Source organism: Danio rerio, chromosome 15 (genome assembly GCF_049306965.1).
Source record: "Danio rerio strain Tuebingen ecotype United States chromosome 15, GRCz12tu, whole genome shotgun sequence".
In the NCBI taxonomy this organism is placed as follows: domain Eukaryota; kingdom Metazoa; phylum Chordata; class Actinopteri; order Cypriniformes; family Danionidae; genus Danio; species Danio rerio.
In genome coordinates this window covers 24148426-24171750 of record NC_133190.1, presented here as the reverse complement: position 1 = coordinate 24171750, position 23325 = coordinate 24148426, and the positions used below count along the sequence as shown (strand labels likewise).

General features: G+C 34.6%; 3 protein-coding genes across 9 annotated transcripts in view; 2 read left to right on the top strand and 1 right to left on the bottom strand.

Annotated features, from left to right (window-relative positions):
- nkapd1 (NKAP domain containing 1) overlaps positions 1-23325 on the bottom strand; it is a 42413-nt gene that overhangs the window by 9253 nt on the left and 9835 nt on the right. For 3 of the 5 annotated variants that reach the window (XM_073923068.1, XM_073923065.1, XM_073923067.1), the window contains 2 exons: positions 8252-8319; positions 5178-5300 (listed from right to left, as the gene is read on the bottom strand). The gene's annotated coding sequence lies outside the window, so the exon portion shown is untranslated. The remainder of the gene's footprint in view (positions 1-5177; positions 5301-8251; positions 8320-23325) is intronic. The other 2 variants (XM_073923069.1, XM_073923070.1) reach the window with 2 other exon arrangements.
- il4i1 (interleukin 4 induced 1) lies at positions 3468-12502 on the top strand. Of its 3 annotated transcripts, none has more exons than XM_009291722.5 (9): positions 3468-3915; positions 4584-4656; positions 5077-5297; positions 5849-5961; positions 6214-6415; positions 8111-8179; positions 8717-8853; positions 11148-11932; positions 12022-12502. In XM_009291722.5, exons 2-8 carry the CDS (start codon positions 4653-4655, stop codon positions 11914-11916), a joined length of 1515 nt encoding a protein of 504 aa, XP_009289997.1. In that variant the 5' UTR covers positions 3468-3915; positions 4584-4652; the 3' UTR covers positions 11917-11932; positions 12022-12502. The 3 variants fall into 3 exon arrangements, with proteins under 3 accessions (XP_009289997.1, XP_073779761.1, XP_073779762.1); XM_073923660.1 differs by lacking the exon at positions 3468-3915 and adding an exon at positions 3954-4386; XM_073923661.1 differs by lacking the exon at positions 3468-3915 and adding an exon at positions 4168-4386 and having other exon boundaries at positions 11148-12502.
- sdhdb (succinate dehydrogenase complex, subunit D, integral membrane protein b) lies at positions 14300-22448 on the top strand. The gene is given in 4 exon segments (NM_001004004.2): positions 14300-14372; positions 14914-15024; positions 15569-15719; positions 21350-22448. Coding segments are annotated over 4 exon segments (477 nt in total). The 5' UTR covers positions 14300-14323; the 3' UTR covers positions 21516-22448.

The window sequence follows — 23325 nt, the reverse complement described above, 5'->3', positions numbered from 1 at the left end:
TGTTGGGTTTTTTTATTTAATGACCACCAGGTTATGTCAGATGACAAGTTCATCAACAAAAAGCTTCTATTATTTAAATTAACTTATTTTAATATTGGAATAAAAAAAAACATGTTAATGTTTTAAAGTATGTTAAAATACAAATAAAAAAATTAGTAATAAGTAAAATAAGTAATCTTTAAATGTCTTTTAAAACTTTGAAAAAATTGTTTAGTTTTATCAGAAGACATTATGATGTCATGCTGTAACTTATGCTGCATTTCTTTAATACTAGACTGATGTAAACAGAATGAGGATATATAGCAACCTTGGGATATGTGGTTGTCATACTTATGCATTTTGTTGGGTAAGGGACATCCTTAGTTAGTGTAAGCTATTCATGTGTCCAGGGACAGAATTTACAATGGTCAGGGTTTATACACATTTTTACTACTAAAATGCCATTACTTTTCCAAGACTTTTCCAGAACTTTCAAGTTCATTTTCATAATGTAATGTTCCTTGTAATGTCTACACATGATAAATAATAAGAAAAACAATGACGTTTAAATTTATTACAGCATATTATAGAATACGCAACAATCTATTTTGTTTACATTTGTTTTTATATCTATGTAAAATAGATGTTGATAATGCTTACACAGCACTAACTATGTGAGAGCATGTTTTTGGCCAAGGACAGAAAAGAAGTTAGGCTGCACAATATATTGTTTGAGCATCGATATCGCAATGTGTGCATCCGCAATAGTCGGATCGCAGGACATGCAATGTTGGGATTATAGTTTAATATAGAGTTTAATCATAATAGATTAAAAGTTTATCATCTGCATGCATTTTTAAACAGATAGTTCACCCAAAAAATCACGTATCATTGTCATTACACCCTTCACTTGTTTCACACATTTATGAGTTTTCTTTTCCTTTTTTTTAATAAACAGAAAAAGAATATAATTTAATTACTCCTTTAGTATTGAAACAAGGGAAGTGTAAGTAAATAGTGAGTACATTTTAGTCTTTGAGTAAACTGTCCCTTTAAGGCCTGTGACTGTGTAAAAATTTCAATATTTCAAATTTTAAAACATCCGGCCACAGAAATCTTTTGTAACTTTAATAAAGATTAAATAATATACAATGAAGACTATGCAGTGTTGATTAATAAATATCTGTACCTGAATAGTGAATATCTGAAAACTAAAATTCTCTTTTATCTTTACTATATTTTATTTATCTATGCTTGTAATTTATTTGTTATATATTGTTCAAGATTCACTCCTCTACAAAATCCTCCCAATCAATCCAAATAAACCTGTTAAATTATCTGGAGAAATAGTATTCACATCGCAATATACATCACAGAAATACAAAATAATATAGCGCAGCCCTAATTCAACTATACAGATATTTGTTAAACTAATTTTCATGACTTTTACAAAACTTTTGAGGGTTTTTCTGTTTTTCCAAAACTTTTCCAGGCCTGGAAAAGGCCATGTCCAAATTCCATGTATGAACCCTGAATGGTTTAAGTCATACCCAACTGATCGTTACCAGTTTGTAAAAATAAATGAAGAACTTTCAAAAGACCAATAAAGAATGAACTGCCACAGTGATGAGTTTTAGGTCTTATTTGGGCATCACTGACCAGCCATAAAAAGTATGAACTTGCATATGTGATTTAAACTTCTGTCAATAATATAAATGTACGATTCATTATAGAGTTTGTAAAAATATTTTTTTTCCGCATGCAGGCTAGCAGATCCTGGAACACAATGCAAAAATAACTAACAATTTCTCCCAATACATCACCGTGTTCTTCCATTAAATCACTGGTGTTGAACTTGGTTCTGCACAGTTTAGCTTTAACCTGAATTATACACACCTGATCACACTATTTGAGTCCTTCAGGCTCGTTTGAAACCTGCAGGTAAGTATATTGAAACTGGGTTAAAAATAGGGTTTTTGACTGGGTCCAGGGTGTTTGACACCCCATGCATTAAATAGTTTATTGTAAATATTAAGATTACAAAACTAAATTCCAAGCCTCTTAACATTAGCTACACCCAATTAGATGAATGTTCAAATAGCCCTATTGCTATTAAGAATGAAGTTAAATAACTGCATTACATTAAATCATTATCAAGAAGTTAAATTTTTTTTGGTTGTTGTTTCTTCATGTTATTTTTCCTTTAAACTCTCAATGGCCATGTGCTCCCAGTCTGCTTTAGGTCCAAATGATCTAGCCCACTGCCTTCATTGGATTAGTGTGGACCGAGATAGCAAGCACTTTTGGGATCGAGTGAGTATACAAAGGCATCAGTAAAAAGATAATGGGCCACAATGGTCCAGTCTCGGCTCAAAGCTGCTGTACACATGGTAGATTAGTTGTGTGTATCTGATCATAGCCCGAGTTTGTACTGTCACAGAAGGGCCATTGTCAAAATGAAGGAGCCTTGGATTACATTTAAAAGGTTGGCAGTTGAATTGAGGTTGATTAAGCAGGCTCCCTCTCCCAATAAAAGGAGGATTGGATTCACTCATTGAAAAGCCACTTAGGTTAAAGTTAAAGTTCTTGCTTGTGTTATAAAATATTTTATGATTAGATGCAGTTATCTAAAACTTCTGAAATGGTGTATACATCTGATGATTTACACCTTTTTATAAGCATGTGATGATGAGTTTTATTATGTGTAGGTCAGTCTTGGTTATGGCAAAGTTTCACAGCTAGATTTCTCATGGCTAGTACATTTAAAACATCACACATGAACACCTCACCAGCCACAAACGCCACCACAGGCCACTGCTGCAGAAGCATGCTGTTTGCAGGGTAACGGAAATGTACCATCCGCACCAAACACACAGTAACATTTTAGTGCAGCAGCATTTTCAAAACGATGTAATTTGGAACTTTAAATGCTCATATAGGCTCATTAAAATCGAATTGAGTCTAATTGGATGTCAATTGTTTTCATCAGTATCAATCAGGTAGGGAAAACACATATAGTGTATCATTTCTGGTGGTGCAGTGGTACAGGCTGGGTCAATTCACATTTCTGTGTGGAGTTTGCATGTTCTCTTCATGTTGGTGTGGGTTTCCTCCAGGTGCTCCGGTTTCCCCCACATTCCAAAGACATGTGGTTCAGATAAATTGGGTAAGCTAAATTGTCCGTAGTGTATGTGTGAATGAGAGTGTATGGGTGTTTCCTGTGATGGGCTGCAGCTGGAAAGGCATCCGCTGCATAAAACATGTGCTGAATAAGTTGGCGGTTCATTCAACTGTGGCGACCCCTGATTAATAAGGGCACTAAGCTGAAAAGAAAGTGAATGAATGAAATAACTAATATATCATTTCTCTGTGCACTGTAAGCTGGTTGTGGGATTTCAACAAGAAAATATAGCTACCCCCTTAGAAGAAAATAGATAGGTAGCCTACATTTGTAGAGTAGCTACTCAATAATGAAAAAATAATAATTAGCAGTTAACCCTGGAACTATATACTTCTAAGTAAAAAAAAAAGAAAGAAAATAAATTTTCCTACACTACCTAGGCTACACACATTTCAGTACATAAGTAATTAGCTTAGTATTCATGAATACTGGATGACTGGTTGTGACATGTTCACATAGGCTGCTATACCTTGCTTTTAGTCTCGTGATAAGCAAGATCACCATCCTAGACCATGAATATCCTTTTGATCTTATTCAAGGAATGAGTCTTAAAGTACTAAATGTTCCGTGACCGTGAATAAGAATGTATACCCTAACATATTTACATTCCGTTGGTCTGCGGTGTAAAAAAAAGACGTGTTTTTTTTTTAACTACGGAAAGTTTCGCTGCGTTTTCTTTCGATTTCCGTCTCTTTGCCTATATAAAACCAGCCTAGGATGGGCAGAGCGATCAGATTGAGCGACGGGATCCTCCGGTAAGTGATGAAGTCATTTTACTCGCCTATCCAGATACATATACGAGTTTAAAAAATTTAAAGAGGTAGGAACAAGAAAATGCCAATGTTATTCAACAAAATTGAGTGGCTTGCCCACTGCCAAACGGATAGACTCATATGGTTAGAGAAATGATTGATTCTGGCGAAAATTAGGTATGTTAATGAATACTAAAGCTCACTAATCTAATTTGTTCAGTATGGTTGAATCTTGAGTCTGTGTGGGAAAATATTTCTTGCAGAATTAAAGGAGCCCACACATGATTCATTATCCTGAGAGAGACTTTAGACACATTTATAGGAGAGAATATATCCTTGCCAGACACCTTATGCGTCTTCTCTGCCTCTTCAATCATTTAAACTTTATTACACTCTTATATCGAATCCATAATAGCCATATAGCGATTTATTAAAACATTGGACTACTTTGAACTTTTATTTTTCATTATGAAAGTAAGTTTTAAGTCGACTATTTTCGCTCTATGTGTTGTATGTTAAAGCTATTTGATATGTTGGTTTAAATTATTATTATTATTATTATTATTATTATTATTATTATTATTTTATTCTGCTTAAGTGATTTTTCAGTTTTAAGCAAATGCATTTATTATCCTGCCGAGATTTTTCTTAATGTTGTTGTTCTTCCATAGGTTTCATTTTCCACTTTACGCAAGAGAACGCACGCGAGGCGCACCGGCTTCAGGCGTGCTCACCTCAAAATGTGTAAGAACTTTACCCAGTGTAAAAACCTTGAGTATTAGACGAATATGCCTTATGATTTCTTAAAATGATTTGCCTAAATCAACTGCTGAGGTATAAATACTCAAGCAAACGAGTTGTCAAAGAAACTAAACCGAAACTACCATCATGTGGAGAAATCTTCCTGTATTGAGTAAATGGGAAATTATAGGATAGTTTCTCTGGAAAACAGAACTAGTCTACAGGATATATTTATAATGCCAGCTTAGAACTCGCCGAGAGAGTATTTTAATGCATCTTCTTCTGTCAAGTTTTCTGACACATGACTGTACAAAAGCTTAAATGCTTGGTTAATTTAATTAATTTTGTTTTGATGACAAATTACAGTGCAGACAGACACGATATATCATATGTTTAATCGATTTTGCACTGTTGGTTTGTCAGTATCTGCAGTGTTGGCACTGGTCTTGGTTTCCATCTACCATGCTGGAGGAACTGGGAATGATCTTCTTTCCAAATGCTTACAAGACTCTGATTATGATTACCTTCTGAAGATAACAGAGCAAGGTCTCCCTCCAACGAAAACTCCCAAACATGTGCTAATTGTTGGAGCAGGTGCTGCTGGACTCACTGCGGCCAAGTTTCTGGAGGATGCAGGACATAAGGTACTGTAAAAATATACAGTTAATAAAAATCAATCAGCACCCAGCAAATATTGTCTATGTCAGACACAAAGTAATTAGAAACATATTAAAGATGATCATGTCCTATAATGTTAGAGGTAAAACACTAATCTTTACTGATTGCTTAACTCTACTTGTACGTGCAAAGTGTATGAATGGTCTGATTATTTGACCACTTCCACATGAGATTCATTTCATATGTTGATGCAACTAGTTCAAAAATTCTGATTCAGATCTCATGATCTGGACTTTCCACACTCAGAAAGCATCAGGAAATATTCTGAATTGAATAAAAGAGAAACTGGCAAGCAATCAAGATTACAAGTGTTGTGACGTGGAACTGTTGGAATGTACAGGATTTCCCCGGCGCTCTACCTATTTTCCATTGAAGAATCACCTGCGATTATGTTTAATTTAAATATTGTCATTATTATATTAAAACCACATTATTAAAATGTTATAGACTTTTATGTAAGGTATTCTCAATTTGATTATTGATTAAGCCTATTACTTTTTCTTTTATTCTTAAATAGGTGACAATTATTGAGGCGAGTGACCGTATAGGAGGAAGAATTCAGACGTTCAGAAATGGAAGGGAAGGCTGGTATGCAGAACTCGGTGCCATGAGGATCCCAAGCTTCCACAGGTAAGTTGATTTTATCAGTCAAATCATAATATTTCTCATTCAACTCGTGAATCTTATAATAGAGCAATAATTAAACTAAAACTACATCACTAGAGTAAGGATAAAAGGTCCAAATTTCTTTGATAGATTAGTCCATAATGGCTATCAAGAGACAAACTGCTATTCAAAAAGTGAACGCTATTGGTCAGAAGGTGGAGCTATAGTCCACAACTTAATCAAGCTGTTTTAAGGATTATTTATTTCACTTTTAAGGATTCTCTTGGCGGTGGCACAAAAGCTGAGCTTGAAGCTTGGGAAATTTGTACAGGATGACCCAAACACGTACTATTACATTAATGGAGAGCGTCATAAAACCTACACCGTAAAGCAAAACCCAGATGTACTGAACTATCCGGTGTACAACCAGGAGAGGGGCAAAAATGCAAGTGAGCTGTTTAACATAGCACTTAGCAAGGTGAGTGAAAAGATTTGGGATTTTGACAAAAAAAAATTGAAATATTTATGAATCTAGTTATATACACCACTGGGGGAAAAGGGAACGGTAAATTCAGTCATAATTTAATTAAACTTTTAATCTGTTTGAGGGTTTTTGTGTGTGTGTGTGTGTGTGTTTGTGTGTGTGTGTGTGTGTGTGTGTGTGTGTGTGTGTGTGTATGAGTGTTTGTGTTTGTGTGTGTGTGTGTGTGTGTGTGTGTTTCTGTTAAGCACAAAAAAAAAGATATTTTGAAGAATGTTGGAATTTGCCATAGGAAAAAAAACTTCTGTGGAAGTCAGTGGTTACTGGTTACCAACATCATCTAATATATATTTTGTGTTTAACAGGAAGAAGAAAAAATAAATTAGTTTGGAAAAAGGATGAGTAAATTATGACAGAATAGTTTTTTGCGTAAACTATCCCTTTAAAAGACCGCTCCTGAATAATTATAATTTCTGTGGATTTCCATTAAATGCATGCTTTGAGAAATATTTTATTGCTGTTTTCATTTTAGAAAATTCTGATAATTTGTGTTCCCAGTTTCAAATACAAATGATAAATTACAGTATTTATATGCAGAATTTGACAGTACAGCCCCCCAGAATTATTAGCCCCCCTGAGTTATTAGCCTCCTGTTTATTTTTTCTCCGCAATTTCTGTTTAACAGAGAGATTTTTTCAACACATCTCTAAACATAACAGTTTTGATAACTCATTTCTAATAACTGATTTATATTATCTTTGCCATGATAACAGTGAATAATATTTTAGACAAAACACTTCTATACAGCTTAAAGTGACTTTTAAAGGCTTAACTAGTTCGGCAAGTTATTGTATTACGATGGTTTGTTCTGTAGACTATCGAAAAATACTGTAGCTTAAAGCAATTCATTCATGTTTTCCCAACACAAATTGATTGAGTTAGCTTAACACTTTAAACAAATTTATGTGAATTGAACATAAAACATATAAGCTGTCCCAATGAAATTTCAAGAATTGTGTTATTTCAGCCCATTTTAAATAAGTACTTTCAACAAGTAAAAAAAAAAACATTTTTTTGAGTTAGGGGCTAATAATTTTGACCTTAAAATGTTTTTAAAAATTTTGAAAACTGCTTTTATCATAGCTGAATTGAAACAAATAATAATAAGAAAAAATATTATAGAGAATACAGTGAAAATGTCCTTGCTCTGTTAAACATCTAATAATCTAAACTTCAGTTATACATCTATATATAATTCTTCATGTTTTAAATATTAAACATAACATTAAATATTAAATGCTGAAAAAAACACAATTAAAAATTTTTTTTCTAATCATGCACCACTTTATGGAAAATCCAAATTACTGATTTATAATAATAAAGAGTTGCACACCTCTGGTTTGCACTCCTTGCCTTGTGCCTTTAATTGTTATAATATTGTATACATTTTTGTTTTTGTCTTACATTTTAAGATTACCTTAAATGTGTAATTGTATTCATTGTAATTGTTTTTATACATTTTTTTTGTATTAATACTATTATCTGTTATGCAGCTAGGGTCTGAGAGTAATGCAATTTCAATTCTCTGTGTCCTGTTGTCCATGTGGTTGAATGACAATAAAGCTTTTATTGTATTGTGACAGACATGGAATCTGAGAAATTGAGTTTGTTTTTCTTATTGTTCCTTTTTAGTTACAAGACGATTTGCACAAAATGGGCTGCGAGAAAATGTTGAACACCTACGATTCATACTCAGTTAAGGTAATATATCTGCAATCAAGTTTGTTTGGCATTTACACTGGTTTGCATGCATGCAGAATGCATAGTTATTACCTGATTTATTTCTGGTGATCTGTCAACTGCCAAGATGTCAATCTCTGTTTGCTGACGTCATAGATCTGCTTCAGGAGAACATTAATTTGTTACTTTGTTTGTCGTGTCTTTGTAATTATGAGGCAAGACACCACAGTTTAGAATTGATCATCTTTTATTATTTGGACTTAAATCGAGGTTTAACTATTTAAAATAAGTGATGTTTATCCAAACATTTTCCAGCCGGTCTATTACCGTTTTCAAAATGAAGTTGCCAGGTAGAACCAAAACTGTTTACAAAGTAATATTAACGTAACATAGTTGACCTTTTAGTTAAACGTTTTTAATAGTGTGAAAAACATTATCATCAATGTTTTAATGTATTGCAGATGGAACGTTATGAAGATTCCATGATCAGTTAGCTGTCAAAAAAGATTTTAAAGTAATAATATTACTAACCTCTGGATGTCTCTTTATCTGCAACAGGAGTATTTAGTGAACGTGGCAAATTTGAGCAGAGGAGCTTTGCGGATGATTGGTGATGTTCTGAATGAGAACAGTTTCTACTACACGGCGCTCACTGAGATGCTCTACATTCAGTCTGATATAAGCGACGATCAACAGTAAGATATTACCGCTGACTCTAATGACAACTAATGGATTGAATACAACATTTAAACCTTTGATTTAAACTTTTTTTTTAAAGAATATGCAGCCTTTATATAATCAAAAACATGGTAATAGTGTTCATGAAAATAGCTTTTATAATTTAATGTGTTAAAAAACACATCTTAAAATCAAAGCTTCAGTCTTTTATGTAACATGATGCTTCAAAACTCATGCTGACTTCCTGCTCAGACACACTTCATTCTAAGGGGATATAGTTTACCCAAAAATGAAAATGTAATCAATATTTACTCTTCTTCAAGTGGCTCCAAGTAAGCTCAAACAGGTTGGTTTTAATTAAAGCTTTAATTGTGATTAATTGATGACAGAATGCTCCATTTTGAGGTAACTGTTCATTTAATATAATGCGGCTTCCTTATTATTATTATTATTTTTTTTCGCCAGCTGTGCTATCTTTTTCAAGATTTTTTCTTGGTACTTTAACTTTCAATGTACCCAAGCTGTATATGATCTAGGGGCTGATATTGAAATTTTGATTAAAAAACGATAACTTAAATATTTGGAAGCTGATAACCGATATATATGCAGAAAAACTTTTATATATAGAAAAAAAATTATATTGTTATTTTTATACTTTTTTTATGATCACTAACACATCGGCAGCTAATGAAACTGAAATATTTTTAATTGGACCAGACATGCACTATAAGTGAATTTGAGAAACTAAATTGGCCATAGACTGATTTCACACGGCTGCCATTTTAAAAGCTAAATCGAGGCTGCGTTGGGAAGAAACCCGGAAGTATCACCTGGAGTCACACCGGAACGTTATGTACCTGGCTGAATATCTTATCAGCGAAGTGAAAGTGACACAAATTTATCATTTCACCACCTTCCAAGTGACCTTAAGGTCTGTTCTGAATGGATAATAAAAATAAAAAGGGATATTCGACCTCATTTTTAGCTAAATCATGGGAAATGTCACTATAACTAACATTCTCTTTCCCAAACACACGTTTTAGATGCCATTTATAAAGTTAATGAACTGATTCTTTCACTATATTAGACTTGTCACGATACTAAATTTTGCCATCAATCGATATGAAAAAAACAAAATGTCAATTTCCTGCTAACATTTAAGAGCTGTTGAGCTCGTTCTTAAACACTTGATTTGCCATTGTGTTCACTAGTGCTCAGCAGAAATGACTGTGATTAGCCGTAAAGGTCATCAGTTCACTGCACTTCACCGATGTTTACCAAGTGCAAACACAGTCTGGCGATCTGCTGATGATTCAACTGATCTTTGTGGCTTTAAAACACTGCAGTGTCACGGTATTTGTGTTTGCACTTGGTGAAGAGCGATGAACTGATGACCTTTACAGCCAACCAGTCATTTCTGTTGAGTACTGGTGCATACAATAGCAAATCAGCCGTTTAATAACACGCTTAAATGTTAGCGAGAAATGGACATTTTTAACATTTCAGTACTGGACAACACTATTACAGACAACACGAGGATGTGCTACAGAGGACTGCGTTGTTTTACACTGAATCTGCGTGAGCAGAATTCCTAAGATTTTTAGCCCATCATTGAGTCTATTTATTTAATTTATTTATTCAGGTTTTAAATTAATTTCAGTTATATTATTGACTAATATGAAAAAAATCATATGATTTATTTACAATACAGTTTGTAAACCAATATTTTCTGTTTTTAAGTAGATATAATATATGAGAGACCTGCTTTGTCTACCAAAAAAAGTGGATCTAAAAGTTAAAAATATATAATTTTTTATTTCGTATATTAAGGTTTTAGTTATAAAACTGCCAAAATCATTCCGCATAAATCTGCAGATTTTTAACAAAATTCTATGCAGAAATAGCTAAATAATAATAATAATAATAATTGTTTTATATATTTTCGGCCATGTGAAATAAGCGTATAGTGTATGAGTGTGTGTGTGTGTGTGTGTGTGTGAAGGCGAGAGTGTATGGGTGTTTCCCAGTACTGGGTTGCGGCTGAAAGGGAATTCATTTTGTAAAACAGATGCTGGGAAAGTTAGTGGTTCATTCCACGGTAGTGACACCTTATAAATAATGGACTAAGCCAAAAGAAAATGAATGAATGAATGAATCAAGTTTTTGGACCGTTACCAATAACATTAAAAATGAACATTAATCAACCAATACGATATATAAAGCATTACTAACTTTTAATAAAAAAATAAATATTTTAAAAATATTGAATGACAAACATATTCAACTGATTGACACCAAATCTCTTTTTCAGGTATTTTGAATTTCTAGGTGGCTTTGAAACATTCCCGAATGCATTCTACAGTGTTCTAAATGCCACAATCCTGATGAACTCCAAAGTCCAGGCCATCAGCCAAACGCAGGACGGCGTGACGGTTTCGTATCAAGACTGGCGCAACCTTGGTGAAATGACTAACATCACAGGCGATTACGTCTTAGTGACGTCTACAGCCAAAGCCACTCTCTTCTTCGACTTTAACCCTCCACTGTCAGCTGATAAAATGGAGGCTCTGAGGTCCGTTCACTATTCCAGCTCCACTAAAGTCGTGCTAAGCTTCAGCCAAAAGTTCTGGAAGAACAACGATGGCATCAAAGGAGGGAAAAGTATCACAGATCTGCCATCCAGGTTCATTTATTACCCCAGTCATGAGTTCCCTGGGATAACAGGAGGTGCTATTTTGGCTTCTTACACCACTTCTGATGATGCTACACTTCTACAGACTTTAGATGAAGAGGAGCTAAAGGCTGTGGTGCTGAATGACCTAGTGAAGATCCACGGAGAACACATTCGCCAGCTCTGCACTGGAGGTGCTGTGAAGAAGTGGGGAATGGATCCGTACAGCCACGGTGCATTTGCTATCTTCACTCCATTTCAGATGAGAGACTACAGTGCGTCTCTGGTCCAGAATGAGGGGAGGATTTATTTTGCTGGAGAACATACGGCCAGACCTCATGGCTGGATAGAGACCGCCATGAAATCCGCACTCAGAGCTGCAGATAAAATAAACGATGATGTAAAGTAGGAAACAAAGCATAATGGTATGTCTAATAATATAGGGAAGGTGCTTTGATGAATGTTTAGTCGTCTAATTTTGTAATGTAACCCTCCCGTTCTGTTTCTTCATTAGGTTTTGACTAATTACACCAGAGTATATGGAAGTATGACTTGAAATGGTGAATCACATCTTCCACTGCTGTGAATCCATTTGTGAAAATGGATTTTAAAACATCCTCATGACCCTCTTGTGGAGATTTATTAAAGGATGTAGCTAGCATTTGACATTTATACATTTTGTTTGTACATGCAAGATGGTATCAATCTTTTAAGCTTGCACTTATCAGAATCGTGACAAAACACAATTAAACATTAACCACTGATTAGAATTCTCCTGCTAACTAGAACATGTAACAGCGCAGCTAAACTATTCAAAACTAAGACTTAATATTTTAGTCGGATTGTTTTTATTTTATATTAGAATATTCTGGTATTGTATTTGTACATATCTTTTTATCATTAACAGTATTAATATTATACATCTATTCAACAATGTAACAATTGCATATTCATGTTCAAAAATGTTTTATACAAATAAAATACTGTATTTGTTAACAAGTACTTTGTCTGTTTATTAAATATAAAAGTTGCTCTTCATTTGCACAGCCACAATCATGATGTGCATTTTCATTCATTCGTTCATTAATTTTGTCAGCTTAGTCCCTTTATTAATTTGAGGTCGCCACAGCGGAATGAACCGCCGACTTATCCAGCAAGTTTTTACGCAGCGGATGCCCTTCCAGCCGCAACCCATCTCTGGGAAACATCCACACACACATTCATACACTACGGACAATTTAGTCTACCCAATTCACCTGTACCGCATGTCTTTGGACTGTTGGGGAAACCGGAGCACCCGGAGCAAACCCACGCGAAGGCAGGGAGAACATGCAAACTCCACACAGAAACGCCAACTGAGCCGAGCTTCGAACCAGCGATCTTCTTGCTGTGAGGCAACAGCACTACCTACTGCGCCACTGCCTCGCCTGATGAACATTTTGATTTTTTAAAAAAAAAGTAATTCTATTTACGCACACATTAAATCTATTCCATCTTGCTCTCATTAATTTAATTGTTTTCAATGTTTGCAATACAAATAATAATTGTTGGACATGCCAGAATCGTACATTTTCACTCATAAAAAATGAGACAGGGCCTGACTTGAGGAGCTTGTCATCCTCAAAAAAAAAAAACATACAAAAACAAGCATGTAATTATACAATTCAATGCTAGAATGCATCCTTGATCACTGTCAGCTTTTCCTCCATGGTCATAACCTTAAAGGTGTACTGCACACATTTTATGTTAAATTTAATGCAAATGTGACAGGACTGACAGCAACATGGGGACACTTGTAAAATTATTTGTATTATATATTTATAGAATTTATTTATAATTTCATGTTTTTAATCAGTTGATGTAAATGATAACAACTTAAACTTGATATTTCTGAAGTATTTATTTCTAAATAATTGTTTTTAGCATAACAAAGCTATTAAAGCTGGTTCAATTAAGCTGAGAACAAATACAATCACAGGGTCTCTACATTTATGAAGTGGTTTTAATAAAGAAAAATAAAATCTGGGAACCAAATGAATGACTTATTCCTTTACAGAACAACTCACAGAAATCAACCTTCAGTCCATTTTAGACATACTTTATATTCACTGCATTTATGTTTTTATTTCAGGTATATATACACTTTAGGTATATATATATATATATATATATATATATATATATATATATATATATATATATATATATATATATATATATATATATATATATATAATTTAATAACACGTAAAAGAAATACTATAAATCTCTATACAAACTAAAAATTTAAAAACATAAATGGAATCATTAATAAAAAATAAAGAAGATCAATACTGATCAAAATGGCTGTTTTACAAAGACTTAGATGCGTAAATATGAATGTGTTAATATTATACGATATATGCATAAATATAAGTTGTAACTTAGCCTATTTGTTTTATCCATAATAAATACAAATTCTTTCCCACAGAATGTTTACATGTACGAATATGAAAACAACAATGTACAATAAGCTTGATAATATTTGCAGAGTAAACATGTGTGCAGTATCTTGAATTAATTTGAATAAACCTGTTTAAGCTAATATATTTTATAGGCAACATCCAAACAATAAGTCCAAAACAAATTGTAATCGCTTATTTTACATGAGAGCTAACGTAAATGTTTTATTGAATAGTATTTTCCGTACAATAAAAATAAAGAAATCTTTGTTTTGTCTGTTGATGAATGAAAAGGTTAAGTTGATCACAGCAGCCAGTGAGTGTTTGTTTGTACATCCGGGTGATTCCAGTGACCTTGGGTTGGTTGTAAGAATCATGGCGGCTCTCGTCCGAATAAGTTCTCTCTGTCATAGAGGTGTCAGCCGTAAGTTTGTGTGTTTTCATGTAGTTCTTGCATTCGGCTCAGCATGTGTCGCAGTTGTTTAAAGCCTCGAGGTCGTAAGTAAAGAAATCGGTATCCAGTAACGCTTCATGTGAATCGCATCACGCGTACTGTGTAGCTAGCTAGCATGCTAACTTAACCCTGTCAAACAGTTTTCATGATTATGTATTTTGGCGTCTTTTAAAATGAACTAGTTAACACACTACTTAAGTATAACATGTTTCTAAAACATTCTTGTTATATGATTTTCACAAAATGACGTCATATTAATGTCACGCATGTCATGCTCTTATATGTGTATTTATCAAGGCTGTAAATAAATGTCATTCATGTAATTTATTCATTTATGTGTGCTGATTTTTAAATGCACTGCCGTCTAAGTATTGAATGGACATAACTGACATCTTTAGTTATGCATTCACGTTAAATTTATAACTTAATATGTACTTGAAATTACATATTTTTATGATTTGATTATTCATGTATTGCTTGTATTTTTTTAAATTCCTCTTACTTTCCACAGCTCTGTTATTTCGCCCTTCGTCTCTCATCAGACCTTTGGCCGTACAGCAGAAGGATCATGATTGTTCGTACTTGATATCAGCAAGGATACATGCTACTCCTTCCAACTATGGTATGTGCTTTACATTTTAAATGTTTGATTATCAACGACATAACTGAGGACCAAGATTCTTGTTTTATTTCCATTTGTTTTATCAGCCTCCTATATAATTGGTGGTGCTGTCGATTTGGACTAGAGACTTGTAATATTTAATTACATTTATATGTGTAACTCTTTTCTTCATGATAGTAAAGTATACGAGGATTCATGTGCATCTGCAGTATAACAGTAGACGGATACGTTTTGAATAGTTCTGAATGTCTGAACAGTCCATTTTTGTACAGAATAAGATATGACCACTTGTGAAGAACAGAATGGTTTGGAATGAAACTGTTGTAAAACAGAGCTATAGACTAAATATAGTAAAGCTCAAAGGGCAATTTCTTTTTCTTTGGCTTACCCAGCACAACCTATTCAGTATAGGCCAGTGTATCAGGATGTGCTTAAGATAGTTTAAATAACTATTTTGTTCCTTTGTTGTGGTTAAGTTATTAAACTGCATAGAGTTTGCTTTGACAAAAATTTTGATGTTATATATTTGTTTGTTTTTATTAAGCGGGTTCTGGGTCTAAAGCTGCAACCATGCACTGGACTGGAGAGCGGATCCTGAGCATAGCTCTTCTGAGCCTGGCACCTGTTGCGTATTTTTGCCCCAGCCCTGCTGTTGACTACTCTTTAGCAGCTGCACTTACTCTACATGGTCACTGGTAAAACATTTTTGTTTTTAAATGTTACTATTGCTTGATGATATTTTATTCTACTCTCTTGCTTTATTTTCTGAAACTTGAAAGGTAAAAAAGATTGTCCATAAATCGTCACCGTAGAATTATAAGGTTTTATCTGACATTTTTGTCAAAATTGAGTTATTGACATATTCTTATTAAATTACAACTTATTTACATTATGGGATGTTTTTTTATAAGTTGTTCACATTTTAAGACTTTCTGTTTAAAAAACAAATGCTTCACACATACTCTTTGCTATGGAATGCAAAAACTTTGAAGCTCAATATCTCAAAATCCTTCAGAACGCAGATAGAACCTTATATTTCTAAGGTGACGAAATGTTATTAAGCAACCAACAAACAGGAATGTGCGCGCATCTAGGATTCTCAAAGGCAGGGGCTTGATCAAAAACAAACACAGTGGCAAAAGATCAAAGAAAACCGGCACACTGCCACTTTAGCTCTCAAAAATGTTTTAATGTAACAAAGTTTTGACCCACATGGTCTTCATCATGAGCTTTTTTACTTTTATCTCCTCTACTACAGCACACATGTCAAAAGTTTTAAGGGAAAAAGTTGCAAGTTTTAAAATTAAATTTGCCATCAAATCCTATTTGATCAGCAGTTTCTTTTGTGCTCGACTAGATGGTTTTGTGTTGTGCTCCACCAAGTCATGTTTTACTGTAACCTCAGCAAGGCAAATGAACAAAACTTTCATTGGATGTCCAGTTTATAATGTAGTGCAGGGGTGGCCAACCCTGTTCCTGGAGAGCCACCATCCTGCAGATTTCATTTCAGTTGCAACCCATATCAAACACTACTGCCTGTAATTATCACGTGGTGTTCAGGTCCTAATAAATTGGTTCAGGTGTGTTTGATATTGGTAGCAACTGAAATCTGCAGGAAGGTGGCTCTCCAGGAACAGGGTTGGCCACCCCTGATGTAGTGCAATAAAAAACAAAAAGAAGAGCTCAAGACATTAAATGATGCTTTTATGACTGGTTCTTTGGCTGCATGCTTTTAGTCATGAGGTGTTAAATGTCACCAATAATCATTTGCAATAACTGTCACAGTCTGCACGGGCCATAATAATGTTTTTTTTGTGGTATAAGTCTAAACAATGAAAGTAGCTTTTGTTTATGCTCTGGTAGCTGCAAAAATTCACAGTCTGTGTGGGTTTGTTTGTGTTAGAATCAGGACTGGTTTCTATTTCAAACCAAATTACAACTTCAGACAGCAAAGCACATATCATGTCCGTATATATATATTTTTTTTAGAAATGGACATATGTTATCCACAACATCTCCCATGATGTATAAGAACTAGGTCAATTGCTTAAGAGTATCTGGTCTTTTGTGACCAAATGATTGAAAAGGTATTTTCGACTTTCTTAAAATCTTTACATCTGTGTTTGCTGTTGTCCACTTCTAAACAAATTAACATAAATGCATCTTAATACCAGGCAGGCGTAAACAACAGGTCAGTAGTCTAGTTTGTTTTGCTTTCTAGAAAATATGGCAGGTCAAGTTTTAATTTAACATGATGCTTATTATAAATGCATTTTGGGTACTGATAGCTCAGATTTTAAGTATAGCTGAGCATCATTCAATAAAATAGTTTCTCATGCAAAATGGCACTGTCTTTAAAGTTAATTCCTAGGTGGCTGTAAAACTCTTTATGTAAGGATTTATCCTCGCCTTAGGCATAAGCACGCAAGGCCACACTTCTAATTTTAGTTGGTTACATTAGGGTCACATGCGCACATATTGGAGATGCACTTATAAATGTCAAGAAAGTTCTTAGCTGATCACATGATGATTATTTAGAATGATAACGGCCCATGCCTATAGTTTGTTGGTTCTACCTTTTATGTCTTTTTTAATGAATCAGAATTAATTCCTCGGTTTTGAAAATAAATTAAAATTAGGCTTTTATTTTTAGCAAGGTGTTTCAGAGTATCTGGTGTCAGTCATAAACGCAAAAAATATATTGCTCAAACTCTGTCATCATTTACTCACTGTTCACTGTTCAAAACTTTTTTTCTATTCTGTTGAACACAAAATAAGTTATTTAAAAAAGATTTGGAAACCAGTAACGATTGACATCTATAGTATTCATGGTTTCCTCTACAATAATTCTTCCACAGCGGGGCTCGACTACATTACAGCTTCTCATTCTAAACCTTGATGTTGTGGGTTTTCAAACAGTGGGATATGATCACACCAAAATGTATTAAAATGTAAGTGAATTAAAACAAAGCGCACATTTCTGTAATCTTAATAGTGCTGTGCATTATTTGTTTAACCCTTTAAGGTTACATGCTGGCTGACTAAAAGGGCTGCGCAATGCTTGAGGCCAGCAAACATGACTTAGCTTTCAGTTATCAGAAACACATTTCCATAATTCTACTTTATTTATAGATAAAAGGTCTGTGGTTCTGCATACAATTACTTTATCTTGCTGAAGTTTATGGCCGTTTCACTTTACTTCAGGACGCATCAGTGCCACTTTGTAGGTCTATTGGAGATTAAGGGTGTCACGATCCTCCAAATCCTCGATTCGATTACATTTTCGATTCTAAAGGCACGATTCGATTTTCGATTAAGAATAATTAATTAATTAATGACCAATTAATTATTTGTAGCCTACCGTTTAAACTACCTGACCTGCATGGTCTTTGTTTTACCCATAAACAAATCATACAGTAAAAGAATAAACGCAAGATACACACATAATTACCACCTGTCAATCACTTTTTCTGCGGGACTCGTGAATAGGCAGTGATCTGTGTCGTTATAATGGCGTCGGTAAAAAAGACGCACAACCAACAGGAACCAGCCAACAGTATCTGATGTGTTCGCTAAAATGACTAAGTACAAGTGAGTGAAAGATTGAAGCAGTCTACTGATCCTCTGACTGCCTGAACCCGCTGTCTCGAGCCCATGGCTGTGTGTGCATCTGTGTGTGTGTGTCAGAGGTAGAGAGGAAGGAGGGCTGCTCAGATATGCTACACGCCACTGTGGATGTCAAATCGTCATTCTAAAATGCCATTTAAAAACAAAGACACTGTAAACAGGGCCTGAGTGTGTACTTTTCACGAGCGGATTTGCAACGGGGGCGGGCGGAGGATCGCGATGCCGGTGTTGTCTATCGGACGAACTCTAATACGTACATAGCAGAGCTTGCAAAACTGTGTTTTTTTTGTCCACAACACGAACGTTGTCAACATAACTCACTGGAAATCCAAAATGCTTACACACCGGTGACTTCATTGAAAGAGGAGAGGATTGGACGGGTCTAGAAATCCCGGGTCAGGACGGGTCTCCTGCTTCTGCAGTTTAACAAGCACTTCAACAAGCCTGTTTTTTTCCCGCTTGGCATGCCAAGCTGACGTGACATGGGGGCGTGGCAGCATCAACGATTCTATTTTTTGATTCGATAATCGAAATTGAGCATAAATTTCGATCGATTTCGATTATAAATCAAAATCGTGACACCCCTATTGGAGATGTTCATAAATATTCCTAGCAAATCTAATGAATGTCGAATACTTACTCGTTGCATAAATGCACTGAATCTCATTTCAGCAGCATTTATTTGAGAGCGCGCAAGAAAATCTGCGCTTGAGCAGCATATATTCATATTTGAGGCCGTGCAAGAAGTTTTTTGCTCAGAGAAAATTGTCGTGCAAGCAAGGAGGTTTGTATGCTCGTATAAAATGAATGCGATCTCGACTTGTAATACTGCGCTCATGACATTTGTCATTGAAATATCGCCATAGGTAATTGGAACATCCGTCTAAAAGGCCTGACACTACAGCTGGAAAAATTCCAGAGACGCTGATTTTGTTTTTTCAGCGATTTATCGGTTTACAACATTTTTCAAAATATCTTGTCTAAACTCAAAAAAGTTTGTGACAAGTGAAGGGTGAGTACACGTTGACAGAATTTGAGTAATAGGTTTTTGGTGAACTATACCATTGACTGAAATCTGAAGAGAACGATTTCTCAACTTTTTAAATCTCAATGATGTTTTTTGTTTTATTTCAGATGATACACTGGTGCATCTTTAGAACATTTTCAATAATTTTTGCGTTTAAATGTTAATTTCAGTTGGAAATAAATAAAAAGCTAACAAAAGTCTTAGTTAAAACATACTTTTGGTCATGTTTGAGGATGAATGTGAAGAGTTATTATAAATTATTATGCAATTTTTATTTCTGTGCTTATTTTTTCGGAAGTTTTTCTCTGTTAAATGGATATGAGTTGGTCACTTTTGTGCACATGCATGTCTGTCTGTACCTTGTATTCTTATGTTTTGAAGACCAAATGTGCCCATGTGCAAAATGGCTCATAAATCACATCGAATTAAGTATTCTGAAAATGTAAAATTACAGATTGTTTCCGGTTGGGTTAGAATATACAGTTTAAGTACAGTATAGGCATGGGCTGTTATAAGATACGGCGGTACGATAACCTAGGATAAAAGTATCACAGTGTCACAATATCACGGTTTTGTGATTACTGCTCTAAAATATGGTCTTTTTAAATGTTTGGGTAAAAAGAACCTTTTTCCCTATTGAACAGAACATATTTTATTTTAACATTCAACATATTTTGAAACCATAAACATGTCAGGCTAAATAATTAACTTCAGTCATTAACTTCGCTTGTCTTCTTCAGTTTCAAAAACACTGATTTCTTTACAATTTGAAAAGGCATGTTTAGATATCTTTCCTTTTTGGAAATAAAGTAAGTCTCTTCAGGTCTATAGCATGCTCGATATTAGTTTATAAGAAATGTGTTTTTTTTAGATGTTTCCTGATTCAGAGACTAATCTTAGCTTTATATAGTAGATTGTTCCAGTTTCAAATTGGTTACAGGCAGATGTTTTGATTCATATGGCAATATATTTGATGTAAATTTAGTATACGTAGATATCACAGTGCTGTTACTTAAACAGTCCCTCATAGGGTTTGCAGTGATTTATAGAGACATGCTTCAACACCTGATTGTACTTCAAACCAGCTAATGGTGTGTGTGTCAGATGATTTTACAGAACATGCTTAAGCGGAAATTCATCGTTCATTCATTTTCTTTTCGACTTTTTCCCTTTATTAATCTGGGGTCACCACAGTGGAATGAACCGCCAACTTATCCAGCATATGTTTTTACACAGCAGATGCCTTTCCAGCCGCAACCTATTACTGGGAAACATCCATACATACTCATTTACACACACACACACACACACACACACACACACACACACACACTTATACACTACAGTCAATTTTAGCATACCCATTTCACCTGTACTGCATGTCTTTGGACTGTGGGGGAAACTGGAGCATGCGGAGGAAACCCACGTGAACACAGGGAGAACATGCAAACTCCACACAGAAATGCCTGCTGTCTCAGCTGAGGCATGAACCAGCGACCTTCTTGCTGTGAGGCGAACGTGCTACCCACTGCGCCACCGTGTCGCCCATTCAACAATTCAATATTCAAAACCAATAAAAACATATTTATCATCAAATCTCTAACAAAAATGACAATGACAGTGTTATTGTTTAAAGTACAGCAATGCATATTCCTGTGTTTTTTTTCTTAGGGGTCTTGGCCAGGTTGTGACAGACTATGTTCACGGAGATGCTAAAATCAAGATGGCTAATGCAGGCCTGTTTGTTCTGTCCACTGTCACCTTCGCCGGCCTCTGCTACTTTAACTACCATGACGTGGGCATTTGCAAAGCGGTGGCCCTCTTGTGGAGTAAATGACTGGACTGAGACGAGGATCTGCGTTCACCATCAAAGTTCCAGCTTATTGTACATTATATGTAACTTCTATGAATATATAATTTTTGACAACATGGTGTCGATTTGCAGTTGTTATTAATTGTAAATGCTGTCAGAACATACTCAGCTTTTACGTAAGATGCGAAATCAGTGTTTCAGATGCGGAAAAACTTGTTGTGGCTTTAAGACGTTGAAAATCACTACGGTTGTAATGTTAAGATTCAAACTCATTTTTACAGGAAAAATGATCAGGCAATAAATGTTTTGGCCATATTTATTGTATAATGTCTTTTTGGTCACAATGAAATATCTTGACATCAGGGAAAGTAATGAATTATGGTAAATGACTCCTCGTGTAAACGGCACATTGTGTTTGTTGATTCACTGATGGTAAACTGATCTTTTATACACGCCAATCTGATTGTTGTAGAGATGCTTACATTTTCGCATGGCTTAATATATAGCAGGTATTAAACATTACCTATATTTATAAGTCCATCATTAATGAACAACATATGGGTTATTGTCATATTGACAGTATTTCAACGTAACACTTTGCATGGCTGTCTTGCTCAATTCTGCTCAAATAAGTAACCATTTATAAAAGACAATTTGTTATTGGATGTGCAATTTATTTACTTTTTTGTCTTAAATAGATTAGATGTTTGCAAAAATTATTGCAATGTTGTTTGCAGTAAACTGTGAGCTTTCAGTGTATAATAATGAAAAAGGCAAATCTAAATGATTAAAGTGAGTTTGGAATCTAAGGGAAATGATTTTGCTAGTCCTGTTATCATGCGCAGACATGGTTGTGAGGCTGGCTGCACTTGTGCCTGTTTAAACTGCTATGGAAATTTGTGTAAAATATTTTGGGTTTTTCTGCTCATTAAAGCTTAAAAGGGTAGAATTGTGCACTCAAGAATAAAGGCAGTTTTTTTTGGTTTCTTTCGGGAAAATGGATTTTCCATTGTACTGTGTTATGTAAGAAGAGAACCGATCAGAGTTAAATGTTCACTTTTGGTGTCAATTAGGCTGTTCATACTAGCACAGATCAGATGCTTCAATTTACAAGTATTTTTAAATATATATATATATATATATTTTTTTTTTAATTAAAAAAATTATTTATTAATGTTATAATTAATGTTATCTAAGGTTTCTTAAACTTTTTTCTTTCTATTTCAGTTTTTACTGTGAGGTATTGCACTACTTAAGCACTGGTAAAAATTGACCAAACCGTTATCTTAAATAACCCAAACTCACCTACAGATTATAAGCTCAAAATATTAGTTGCGATATAACAGTTTTGTTTGGATAGTCTATTAATGTTAATGCAGAGTAATACATAAGAAAAACTAACCTGCTTTGCAGGTAAAACACAATTAAGCTACAACCATGAATGGAATTTAGATGTACTGTTATGAAACCATGAAGAAATTAAATGTCAGAGTGCAGTTGTTGATATACTCTTAAAACGCTATCTATGACATGCACAATTTTTAGGGTGAAACATTTTTACACAAAAATGTAAACTTAATTAAACTGAATACAAGTGTTATAAAAAAAAAATCTACATTTGGTGCAACGCCAATTAAATATTTTCAAGTGTTCACACTTAGCTGATGATTGATAGTAAAGCTAGTTTGGCGTGCTGTTCCAGGAGAGAGCCCTGAGCTTATAAGATCCTCGAGCCCTGGGCTCCCTCCCGTTGCAAGGCGAGAGGGGAGTTTGAGCTCAGGTAGATCTCGATGACTCCCCTTCTTGCTTATTGTAGCTAAATGTTGGATATGTA

Coding starts and splice junctions, on each gene's coding strand:
- il4i1 (XM_073923660.1), top strand. Junction 5,298..5,848: donor TGGAGGATGCAGGACATAAG/GTACTGTAAAAA, acceptor ATTCTTAAATAG/GTGACAATTATTGAGGCGAG. Junction 6,416..8,110: donor TTAACATAGCACTTAGCAAG/GTGAGTGAAAAG, acceptor GTTCCTTTTTAG/TTACAAGACGATTTGCACAA.